The 12429-nt window shown below is 42.6% G+C and overlaps 1 protein-coding gene across 1 annotated transcript; it reads right to left on the bottom strand.

The window, feature by feature from the left end:
• Positions 1–220: 220 nt before the first annotated feature.
• LOC128413418 (astacin-like metalloendopeptidase) lies at positions 221–11872 on the bottom strand. Its single transcript, XM_053387447.1, has 12 exons — positions 11582–11872; positions 11421–11445; positions 10334–10474; positions 9046–9163; positions 7364–7542; positions 6693–6774; positions 5925–6052; positions 4803–4918; positions 4014–4239; positions 2428–2546; positions 1885–2107; positions 221–563 (listed from the first exon to the last, which is right to left on the bottom strand). The coding sequence occupies exons 1-12, from the start codon at positions 11648–11650 to the stop codon at positions 550–552; spliced, it is 1440 nt and encodes a 479-aa protein (XP_053243422.1). The 5' UTR covers positions 11651–11872; the 3' UTR covers positions 221–549.
• Positions 11873–12429: the final 557 nt, after the last annotated feature.

Here is a 12429-nt window from a genome sequence, read left to right as displayed (position 1 = left end):
TCATCAGCATACACACAACACACAAGGCAATGCCACTGATTCCTGACTTGAAAGAGCTTGAAAAACAGGGATATAGGCACTTGCCATGAATAAAGCCACTGGACTTACAAGGAGAATGATGGGCATTTTCCACTGGGAAAGGCCTGTGCACCTAAATAAGGAAGACAAGGCAAGTGCACTGGAATGTGAGCAGATCAAAGCAATCTGAATGCGAACGATGGGCTTTTTAAGCTTTACTTAACATCTTTTGTTACATAGTTCAAGGTGCCACCAACAGATGGCTAGTAAAAATGGTAATTGAAGAGATACAGCACAGAATAACTTCTCCTTGCCTGCTTCAATTGCTCCTTGGTGTTTTGGCAAATCCGGCATACAGTTCAGCATTCTGCACTTGAGAGTATTTATGTCATTACTGGGAGAAACTGATCAGCCTTTAAAAAGAAACAAAGCACAACACCAGCAAGAGGCAAAGACAATCTGGCATCAGAATTTCCACCCTCTTTCTTATTGGCAGTTCAGGACGAAGGCAATCCTCCCGCATGCTGTTCTTCATGATGGCGAAACTGCAATGACAGGTAAAGTTTGTTTCATCTGTCCATGCTCATGGAAACTCTGCTGAAGGATTAAAATAGCCTAGGCTTGAGGCAGGGCACATAGCATTAATATTGTTTGCTGCATTTATGAATGTAAGTGCTAATTGTGGGTTAGTTCTAAAGTCATTAGTCTGGAAGCGTGGGCAATATTTTGACAAACCATTGCTGGATTGAGCTCATGACTGGGCTTAGTAGTGAAGTTAAACTGTGGTCTGCTTACAGCCAGTATGGTGCAGTGATTAAGTATTGGATCAGTACCTGGGATACCAGGGTTCAAATCTCTGCTCTTGCCATGAAACTCACTGGGTGACATGAGCCCTTTCAGCCTAACTACTTCACAGGGTTGCTGTCAGGGTAGAGAGCCATGTACACCACTTTGAGCTCCTTGGAAGAAAGATGGGATCTAAATGCAATAAATAAGCACAAAGGCCATTGCCCTGGTGGTCCACTTTTGGCCCACCTGTTTTTATAGCCAAGTGAGCTGTAAGAAGGGCACTGCAGGGGCTGGCATACTAGCTGCTCCCCCTGCAAATGAGACAGGAATGGGAAATTGCAGCTGTCCTTTTGCCCATCTTTCTGCATTAACACACATTTAGATGCAAAGGCCTTTCAAGCACAAGGTCACTGATCCTAGCACATTGCCCTCAGCCTTTATCCCTCTTCAGGCATTCAGGGAATGGGAGAAAGACAAGCACACCAACAGTTGGGAAAACCCTGAAAGAAGCCTCCCTGCTTCTGGAAGTCCCACTCAAACTCATGGAGGGCAATGGGATGGCCTGTATGGAGCTTGCACCCTTGTCCCTGCAGTTTCCTCCCTCACGCATTGCTTTTTCCAGTTCTCCAAGGTTTGAAGAGGGCTTTTATCGGTCTGGAAAGCAATATGGGGTATTTTCTTTGTGTCAGGATATGGGGGTGAGGTTCAGGTTATTCTTCCTCACAACATAATCGTCAAGTTGACTTGGGGCCTATTTTTGTATTGCTATACATAACCCAAACTTCTCATTACAGGCTTTATGCCCAGTGTGGGGAGATACTTGAGCCATATGGGCCCCAGGCTCATTCCCCTGTTGAGGCATTTGCAGCCTCGGTTACCTGACACTCCTGTGTCAGTCACTATAACTAGATTACTGGTGTATTTCCATTTAACCAAACTTCTGAGGAACACAGATGACTCACATATCCCTCAAGGCAACAATTCCACAATAGGAACAAATCATTATTTCTTCCCCACTTTTTTTCAACACGAAATCTTGCCATCTCCCACCCAGATACCCTAGCAACAGTACTTAACTCACTGAGTAGTCCAGCTTAAACCCGGAATATTGAGAAACAGCATCACTGTAAAATTCTATACGTAGAAAGCTCCCAGTGGAATTGAAAGCTGGAACCTCTGTCTTCCCACAAAAAGTGCCAAGAAGTGGAGAGCTGATGTCGCTGCCGTCACGAAAGACAAGTCTGTCATAGTTGCACTCAGCGGCTTCCTCCAGGTCAAAAAAGCCCATCGTTAGGGAGATCTGAAGGAACCACAGTAAGGGCACCAATTTCTATGTGTAGCATTTTATCTAAATTCAACAACATAGTATGCACCAAAGTCAGTGAGCATTTGGATTTGAAATACATATATAACATGCATACCCATAAATTAACAAGGCAGATCTGGAGCAAGCTAGATTTCATCACTGAATGCAGGAGTAAACAACACATTGGCTACCCCTGATCTAACGCAATCTTTTCTGAAGAGAGATTGAGATCAGGTCTTTAGGGGGAAAGTAATGAGCTGTATAAAGTTGTTGCCCTAGCCAGGGAAGCCCACCCCCCTCATCCTGCCCCTTACCCTGCTTCCTGCTGGAGCACTGATAATCCATAGGCATCTTTTGTTTGGAGGATATTTTCTTGGGAAGTTTGGAGAAGTGACCACTCCATGAGTGCTCGTGAAAGTCCCTCCACATATCACTGTGATGAAAAGAATGGGGGGAGGGTTCAATGGAATAAAACGGGGAAAAATCAGTATGTTTAAAAATAATGTTCACTCTAAATAAAGGACACTCATACGGATGCAAGAGTTCACCCAAGCCAGTCTGGTGTAATGGCAAGAGTGTTGAGGTTGGATATGGGAAATCTCATTCATGAAGCTGATGGAGAACCTTGAAGCTCTCTCTTAGCGTAGCCTTTCTTACAGGCTTGTTGTTAGGTGGAGGGTAGGCAGGATACAAAATCAACAAGAACATAAGACACCAAGAGAAGAGGAAGAGAAATCAGCATTAGGAAAGTTGGTGAAAACTCTGCCAGGTCTTGACTGGTCCCACCATGACTGGTAGGTGGCAGCAGTCTCCACCAATGAACATGTTGAGAAGCAGGAAGAGGATAACTGTGGTCTGCCACTGCTATCCCTCCATTGGGCCATGGAGTTGATTTTCTTCATCTTTCCTAATCTGAATCCAGTGGGGAAGGCCTGTAGTTTAGCTGTAGAACATCAGCTTTGCATGCAGAAGGTCCCAGGTTCTCCATCCCTGGCAACTCCAAACAGGCCTCTACTGACCCTGGAGAGCAACTGCCCATCAGCATAGACAATAATGAGCTAGGTGGACCAATAGTCTGACTCTGCAGAAGGCAGCCTTCCTATGTGCATCTCCCTTTGTTTGATTTATCTATTTATTTATCTCACAAGATTTATCTCACATACTTGATTGTAATGTAACCTCAAAGCGGCTTACAAAAAGAATAGAATTACCCACAACAGAATGGTTAGAACCAACTATACTAAATGTTCAAAAATACTTAAAACCAACGATAAGTTATAAACCAGATTAAAGCACATGTCAGCACTCTGCATGTCTGGATAGGCTTGCAAGTGCTATTAAGAGCACAGGGAAGGCACCTGCCTGGTGAAAATAGGCAAGAATTTCCAAAGGGTGGGTGCTTGCAAATGTGGAATGAGGATTACGTGGCACCTGCAACAGGACCAGGTCTGCAAATTGAAGTGGTTGAGTGGGAATTTATATAATAATAATAATAATAATAATAATAATAATAATAATAATAGATTTTAGTGGGCCTTATTTATTTTTATTTATTACCATTATTATTATTATTATTATTAATAATAATAAAGTTTGTATACCCGTATATCTCAGGGCGTATTTGGGGTAAAGTATGTCTGAGCAAACAGGTTTCAGATGGGCTCAGACATGCAAAGATGAGCAATTAGTTTGAGGTCCATAGACTTCTATGTGGGTTGTTGTGAGAGCAAATGGATTTAGAGAATTTGGGTAATTCAAATCCAGGGAAAGACAGCATAAAATTAAAATACCCTTGGAAAACTGTTCCACCAGTGCTTGTTTTTATTTTGCATGTACTGTATGTGTTTCTTTCCTAGCACTGATGCTTTCAGCAAGTAGTGAGAGCTGGAGCCATTCATACCATGTGCATAGGAGGCTGTGAAACCCTTTGATGCAACAGCCTCATCACTCACAAACTCCACAAGCATCATGCTTCCAGAAGACACCACTGCCGGCAACTGTCCCTCTCCACATAACTTGTCAACAAGAAGACGGGCATTTCTGTTGTTTCCATCATAAATTCGGATGTAGTCAGAGGCACAGTTTGGAGAGCGCTGGAGATCCAAAACATGAAACTTCAGGAAGACCTAAAGCAGAAAAAGAAAGCCAAATACATTTTAGCTTGGCTGGGCCCTCATTCCCAGGATTCTTGGGATGAGGAGATGTGCTTCAAACGTATGTTGGGTACATAGCCTGGTGTCACGTACTTAAAACTAACCTGAAGATTAATGTTGTGTCAGTAAATTCAGAGCATAAACAGACTGCAACTCCCAAAAGTATACAAGTATCAAGAAGGAAGAAGAAGAAGAAGAAGAAGAAGAAGGGGAGGAGGAGGAGGAGTAGTTTGGATTTGATATCCCGCTTTATCACTACCTGAAGGAGTCTCAAAGCGGCTAACATTCTCCTTTCCCTTCCTCCCCCACAACAAACACTCTGTGAGGTGAGTGGGGCTGAGAGACTTCAAAGAAGTGTGACTAGCCCAAGGTCACCCAGCAGCTGCATGTGGAGGAGCGGAGACGCAAACCCGGTTCCCCAGATTACGAGTCTATCGCTCTTAACCACTACACCACACTAGAAAGGTCCATTCCCTACCCTCCTCTTATCTGTTGTATAATCCTGATACATTAAACAATGATTTGAGCATCCTTACCTTTCCTTCTGGGATTTGGATCAGCCATAGGCATGTGACATTTTTGGGGTATGAATATGGGTAATTATTAGAGGAGAAGTTGCCCCTTCGATTACGAAGCACAGTGCTACAACAGTCTAAAGAACAGAACAAAATAAGGGGGAAATGAGATGTGCAAAGGGAAAATTCCAACACAACTTTCTGTTTATCTATCCATGCATTCTGTGAGGGAGAACTCAGTGTCCATTAAATATGTCACTGTTCAACCTAGTAAAGGTTACTCCTGCTGAATGAAGAAATTAAAATATGCCTGTTAACAATATCACACACACACCAGACAGCAGATGATTGCGATTCATGACTTCAGCTCATTACATTATGACCAACATACAGTGCAGTATACTGTATTAGCAAAATGTTCCTCATTATGATGAGCGGGGTGGGTGTATAGAAAAAGGAGGGCTTGTGTTTTAGGACTGCTGGGGTGTGCAGGGGAGTGAACTCTGTACACTAAGCATACAGAGGCACATTAAACACCCCCCTTCCCTATAGGTTCCCAATTGGCAAGGCAATCCAGTGATAAAGGGTTGGCCTTGCCTTCAATGCAGCAGCATCCCCATGCAGGTGCCGACTGCAAAGAGAAGATCCAAATGATGGTAGATGACCAAATACTGCACATTCACACACATACTGCACCTGCATGGGATAGCACCTTGGGGAAGGCTCTCCTTCCCAGCACAGGGAGCTTGCAAAGAGGGCCAAGTGTTGACCAATTGGGATGGAATAATATGTTCTTGAAGGGGGGGTGGCTACTAGCCATGATGGCTATGCTCTACCTCCCTAGCTGGAGGCAGAGATGCTTCCGAATGCGTGTTTTTGGAAAGCATGGAAGGGAAGAGTGCTCTTGTGGACTTCCCCACTCCAATTGTTTTTTTTTTTTAGTGTATTGATAGAGGTGCCCTTTCAAGTGCAGAGGAAATGATTCACTGTTTTCAAAGCATGGCATTGGGAAGAGAAAGTATGTTAAGGTGAGGTGATGCCCATCTAGGTCATGAAATCTGGCAGCACTAACTGATCTCAAATGTTATAAAAAATTAACAACATCAGATGGGAAACTACCCATGTAGCATTCTGAACGCTTACTGCATCTGTAGAGCTTGTTGATTTTTTTCACATCTAGGTCGCTGAGTCCTATTCTCTGACCAATTGGTACAGATGCATTTGGGATGGGGACAATGGTTGCTTTCCCGGGAGCACTAGAAAAATCGTATCTGCAGAAGACAGGAATGGATGTGCTCATCAAACTCTGTCGGGTCATTGTTTTATAAGGCAACATCTAAAATAATATTTGCATGGAAACCATCCTAGGAAATGAAGAATAAAAACTTCACAGACATTGGGTTGTCCATACATACATGCAAAAGATTTGGGGTTCAGCAACAATAATGTACCAATGTGGCAATGAAACACTTTTGTTCAGTCCCATGACTTTTCATTTGTATGGTTCCTCAGGGTTCTATACTGTCCTTTTTAACATCTACATGAAGACATTTGAGAGAGGTCATCTGCAGTTTGGGGTACAGCTTCTTCTCTGTCTCTCCCTATCCAGCAATCCCTAAGACGCTGTAAATGTTGTAGATCAATTCTGGCTGTTAGTGGGATGAAGTGGGTGGTATGAAGACTAACAAACTGAAACAAAATCCAGGCAAGGCAGAGGTGATAAGCAGGAAGGGTTTCAGTTTGGATGTTCAACCAGTGTGGGAAGAAGTTGCACTCCCTTGCAGCTTCAGCGTGTTCTTGCACATTGCTCCAAGGAGAAGACAGAGATGAAATTATATAAAAGAGGATCCTTACACTACAGTTAAGAGCAGTTTTGTCTGAAAAGAGAAGGTGCCCTGAAACACAACTTACGGGCCATAATGCATCACTGAACCATAGTCATACGGAAGACCCAGATTATTAGAGTCCACTTTCTCGAAATTCCCCTGTTCTCCTGTAAAATAAGAGAGTAAATGAAGCAGGCACTCAAAAGAGAGTTAGAATACAGGGGGAGAAAGAGAGAGAAGAATGATTTTCACTGGTACTTGTGAAAATAAAGATATTTACTTAGCAACAGTTTCACTGCTGAAGCCCTTGTGAATTTCTGAGTCCCTTTAAGAACAAATGCTTGGATTTGCTTGTTTCCTCACTTCCATTTTTAACATTCTGTTGGAAGCCGCCCAGAGTGACTGGGGGAGAAATAAATTATTATTATTATTATTACAATGTTTTTTTCCTTTCGTAAGCTTGAGTGTAGGGGCTGACTAACTACTGATATTTGTAAGCTGCTCTTGGGAGATCCTGCTTATCTCTCTCTCTCTCTCTCTCTCTCTCTCTATATATATATCCTGATATATATCCTGATAAGCAGGATCAAAATACTTAAAGTTATTTGTTGTTTATTTTTACATGGTTTAAATGCACCCTCTGCTCAGAATAATTGAAGATATATGCACAATATACAATATAGAAATGTTTTTGTTTAAATAATCCTCTACAGCAAGCAAGGATTAAAACTGTTCCTTGAATGCTGGTAGACATACCTGCTGTGACATACTCCAAGTGGATTTTAACATACTTGTCTCGGTCATTCCGGGCCTGTTCATGTATGAAACCCAGGGCATGGTTGATTTCATGCTGAATTAATCCTTTATATATGCAGCCATTTTTCGCCAAGCCCAACTGCTGTTTGCCTCCAATCTTTCCAAAGTAAGACCAGCACCTGAGAACATGGAAAGCAAAAACCTGTGCCATCACATAAAGCCGTGGCATACAGTTTCATTTAGTACATTTATAACTTGTCTTTCAGTGAGCACAAAGTGTCATGCTCTCTCATATTTTACCCTGTGTGTATTAAGTTGAGCCCTGTTCCTGCGCATGTCCACTCAGAAGTAAGTTCTACTGAGTTAAATGGGAAGTAGGTGGGTATGAATGCAGTCTCTTAAGCCTCACCGAATTCAATGGAGTTATCCAATTATATATTAATGTTGATATCTTAAGTTGTGAGCATCACATATGATTAGTTAAGTAAAGGGACCCCTGACCATTAGGTCCAATCGTGACCGACTCTGGGGTTGCGGAGCTCATTTCGCTTTATTGGCTGAGGGAGCCGGCGTACAGCTTCTGGGTCATGTGGCCAGCATGACTAAGCCGCTTCTGGCGAACCAGAGCAGCGCATGGAAACGCCGTTTACCTCTCCACCGGAGTGGTACCTATTTATCTACTTGCACTTGGATGTGCTTTCGAACTGCTAGGTTGGCAGGTTTCACACATCTAATTTCCAGAAAAGATGGGTGTCCAGGAGCACTCTAGAAGACAGCCCATCTTTACTGTCTCCAAAAATATAGACGTCATCTCTCATCTAGTTCTCTACTATATATTTTTGAAAGTGCTTTGTCTGCCTGTCCGTCTGTTCTCCATAGGTTTGGTTGCCTCTCAAGATATCATTACAAAACTCAGCACAAATGTCCTGAGGTGGGGGGTGGGGACTCTGTCACTGTTTGCATGCTGGGCGCCACTTTGAATCACGGTGGTGGACCCAAATGCAACTTTGGTGTGACTTTTTTGGAATAAGACCAGCCGCCTCTTGAGATATCGTCAAGAAACTCGATACAAGGATACCCAATGTAGGGGCAGTGGACTTCATTGATGCTTAGATGCTGGGTGCCATTTTGAATCCAGACGGCAGACTGAAAAATGACTTTGGAGTGACTTCACCTGATTTTTAGCATGACAGGTCCAAGCTCACAAAAAGTATCATCCATTTAAAAATCACAGTATTTTGTGGTTTCTACAGATTCATAGGCATTGCCGGACACTCCCTGCTAGTAATATATGGACCACCTTAAAACATAAAGCAAGGAATTCAGCACTGTGCTATGGCAATAGTTCTGTCAGTGCAAGCATTTAAGGCTGCCAGACGCAATGTTCCCTCATCTCCTTTGCCTGTTTTGGGGCAAGGTCAGGGTTTCAACCACCTATAAAGCATCCTGTTTTGGTGAAGGCTGTCCTACTAACACCAGCTTTTACACGCTGTTCGACTCCAACTCCCATGTACTCCAGGCAGCATGGCTAATGGTCAGAGATTATGGGAGTTGGAGTCTGCCAATATCTAGAATGCAACAAGTTGTGGGAAAAGCTTCAGCAGAAGAGAAGAAACAGAATGACAACATAATTCCAAGCAATAGTAGTATTATTAGATATCATCAGGAGAGATAAAACTTACCTATCTGCAGGGAAAATATTTATGTAGTCATGTTCTGTTGAACGCCTGATAAACTGAATACATGTCAGTGTGACAAATTCTTGCATTGCTTCAGCTATCACAGCCCTCTCCTCCACAGCTAAAAAAAAATGCAAGGGGGAGAAAGGAATGCATTGAAAGTTCCCATATTATGTGTGTGGAGTTCAAACAGAATATGTTTTGCCAACATGGGAAAGTTCCCTGCACTCCTGGGTATACCATTATGAAATAGTTCATGTGGAACAGAGCTCCTGGGAAATTTTGAATGGATTTCTTTCATGTAAACCTTCTTCAAAAATTATCTACCTAACTATGGCTACTCTCTGCATATGGTATAAAAGTGAAATAGTGTCCAACATTCCAGAGAAACATGAATGCTGGAAGCGAGTGGGTGCCAGCACTGTCTCTATTGCTTACAGTACACAGTACACATACCACTTCAGCGCTTGTTATGTCTGTTGTGTAGATGCTTTTTATTATGGGTTTTGGGTTTTTTTTTATCAAAGTATAAAATGGGTATAGCAGACTTGGTTATGTCATATACAACCCAACACATTTGCTGTCTGATTCATGTAATTGATGCTGCAACTCGCTGCCTACCAAAGCCTGTGCCACAAGAAACTTTAGGGTGCAAATCCAGCTCAATTCCGGAAGCTATATGCCAGCTCTCTCTGCCAATAAAGCGAGATGAGCGCCTCAACCCTAGAGTCGGCCACGACTGTACCTAATGGTCAGGGGTCCCTTTACCTTTTATGGTGTTGGAGGAGACTCTTGAGAGTCCCATGGACTGCAAGAAGATCAAACCTATCCATTCTTAAGGAAATCAGCCCTGAGTGCTCACTGGAAGGACAGATTGTGACGCTGAGGCTCCAATACTTTGGCCACCTCATGAGAAGAGAAGACTCCCTGGAAAAGACCCTGATGTTGGGAAAGACTGAGGGCACAAGGAGAAGGGGACGACAGAGGACGAGATGGTTGGACAGTGTTCTCGAAGCCACAAACATGAGTCTGACCAAACTGTGGGAGGCAGTGGAAGACAGGAGTGCCTGGCGTGCTCTGGTCCATGGGGTCATGAAGAGTTGGACACGACTAAATGACTAAACAACATCACCAACAACCATGGCTCACTGATTGCTATGGAAAAGAGCTATCTGGGGTTTTTGGAGGGTATTTTTTATATATATAAAATGGATGTTCATTATATAAAAATTTCATTATTAGCAAGAATGAACGCTGGAGAAGGCCTGTTGTAAAGCTTTAAATAACATACAAAACTCTGTAGAGACATTAATTGGAATGTTGACCAGCCCATCTTCTGATCTAGGCCAAACACATCTCTGATGGCATTTCATGGCACTTCGCTGTGTTCTTCGTCTGTAAACAATATCATCCTGATGCATAAATGTTTCTCCTGCAAGGATATTATTATTAGTAGTAGTAGTAGTAGTAGTAGTAGTAGTATGATTTCATACCCACCCTTCAGCATAAGGTTCCAGAATGGGTGACATAAATGTAACAATGCAATTTTAAAATCAGGTAAACCATCTTACAGTCAGAAGAATAGGTAGATCCTAAGTATCTCCCTCTCAGATGTCAAACACCAGTGTAAAGCAGTGTGTAAAGTAGCCTGGATGCCAGGTCTAACCAGAGATGAACAGCAAGTCTACCCATTTAGAAATAATGGAGGGCTAGACCAGGAATGCAAGTTTCTCAGAGCCCTGCTCATTTGAACAGCGAGCAGGAAGAAATATTGCCTTGTAAAACAAAACAAAAACCCAAACCCCAGAAAACAAACAACCAATCCTGTTTTCCTTCCAGTTTATGAACTGAGAATGTTCATGAAGTACCAAAGACCAAATGACCACCCATCAATAAATATGTTGTTTATTTAGCACGCTAACCAAGTTCATCAATATGTTGCAAGATTTAATAGTGATGAAGACCTCATAGAAAGTAAAGTTAATCTCAAATGTAGAAAAGCAGGAGGTGCTGAACAATGCATTCTTTTATTAAGGTCAGCAACTTTGAGATCAGACTGCTACTATAAAGGCACCCAGGGTCAAAATCCACTGAGCATTTCCCTCCATGAGCTCAAATGAAGTGAATAGGAGGAGCTGAGTGACAACATTACTCCTGTTGTTGAGGAGCTCTCATTGTTTTCAATGGAAGTCATGCTGTGGGGCTTCTCAGAAGACCTTCCTCCCCTAAGAGTGGAATCATAGACACCCAGATCTGACTGCTATTTTCTCAATTACATAAGACAGAAAAACTCTACAACAATCTATAGAACAACAGCATGGCATAAGCACAACATTGAGAGCATGACATCTCATAAAACAGGCATAAATCAAGCTCACCTGTGGCCTTGTCTTCCTGGATTCCCTGAAAAAGAATGGGACATCTTTTTAGGGTGCAGTATACTTAATCATTGAAATGTAAAATCACAACAGAAAATGCAGGAAGCGAGTTCTTTGAGAGAGAGGTCTAGACAGCATCTTCAGCAGCATCAAGGACACACCTGGACAGGTTTACCTGGTGTAAACCTAGGAAAGGACAGTAATAAGGTTGATAGTGCTAGAAGATTCATCTTTGGGTTGCTTCATGTGTTCTTGTAGGTTTTCAGCAGCTTCACTTGTTGAGCCCTAGCTATGTGCAACTTGGATGAGCTTTTTTATATGGAAAAAGGCTGGCTTTAATCTGCGCAGAACAGCTAGATAACACGATGTATTTTCACAGAAACAAACAAGCTGTGGGAATTCCCAGAAGAGCTATCCGAGTATCATTTCATGCTACTTTATCATTGGGAGGAGGGGAAAGGATAAACAAATGTTGCAATATGAGAAAAGCTAATTGTTGGGTGACTAACACAAAATGCACTCGTCTATAAATAGGTGAGGACTTTTTTTTTAAAATAGTTTGAGTATTGGAACTATGAAGCTACCCTTTGAGCTTGCATGCATACAGAGCAACGTCTCTGAACACTTCCCCACTTGGAGGGGAAGGCGATTGCCCCTTGGATCCCCACTTGCTGACAAGAGGGAGCTGTCCACTGCCAACACAGCAGCCTCACAATGATTCAGTTTGCTATACATGGGCAGGCAGATGAAGGCTTCCAGATGAAGGCTTCCAGGTCTACTTCTACTGAAAACAACAAAGAGTCTTGAGGCACTCAGACAAAGAGACTGGAAGATCTATTGAAATGACTTGTTATGAGTTTTCTATTGGATTTCTGTGAATGTGTTTTGTATCAGTGCGGGTTGCCTGAGGCCTTGGACCTAATAACAGACCTGGCAACTTGCCAAGAACCTCTTTCTTCAGGAGACTGGATGATTGTGATCAATTGCCAGTATTTTTATTGGCCAAGAG

The sequence above is a fragment of the Podarcis raffonei genome, chromosome 1, assembly GCF_027172205.1.
Source record: "Podarcis raffonei isolate rPodRaf1 chromosome 1, rPodRaf1.pri, whole genome shotgun sequence".
Lineage (NCBI taxonomy): Eukaryota > Metazoa > Chordata > Lepidosauria > Squamata > Lacertidae > Podarcis > Podarcis raffonei.
This window is presented reverse-complemented; position numbering and strand designations above follow the sequence as displayed.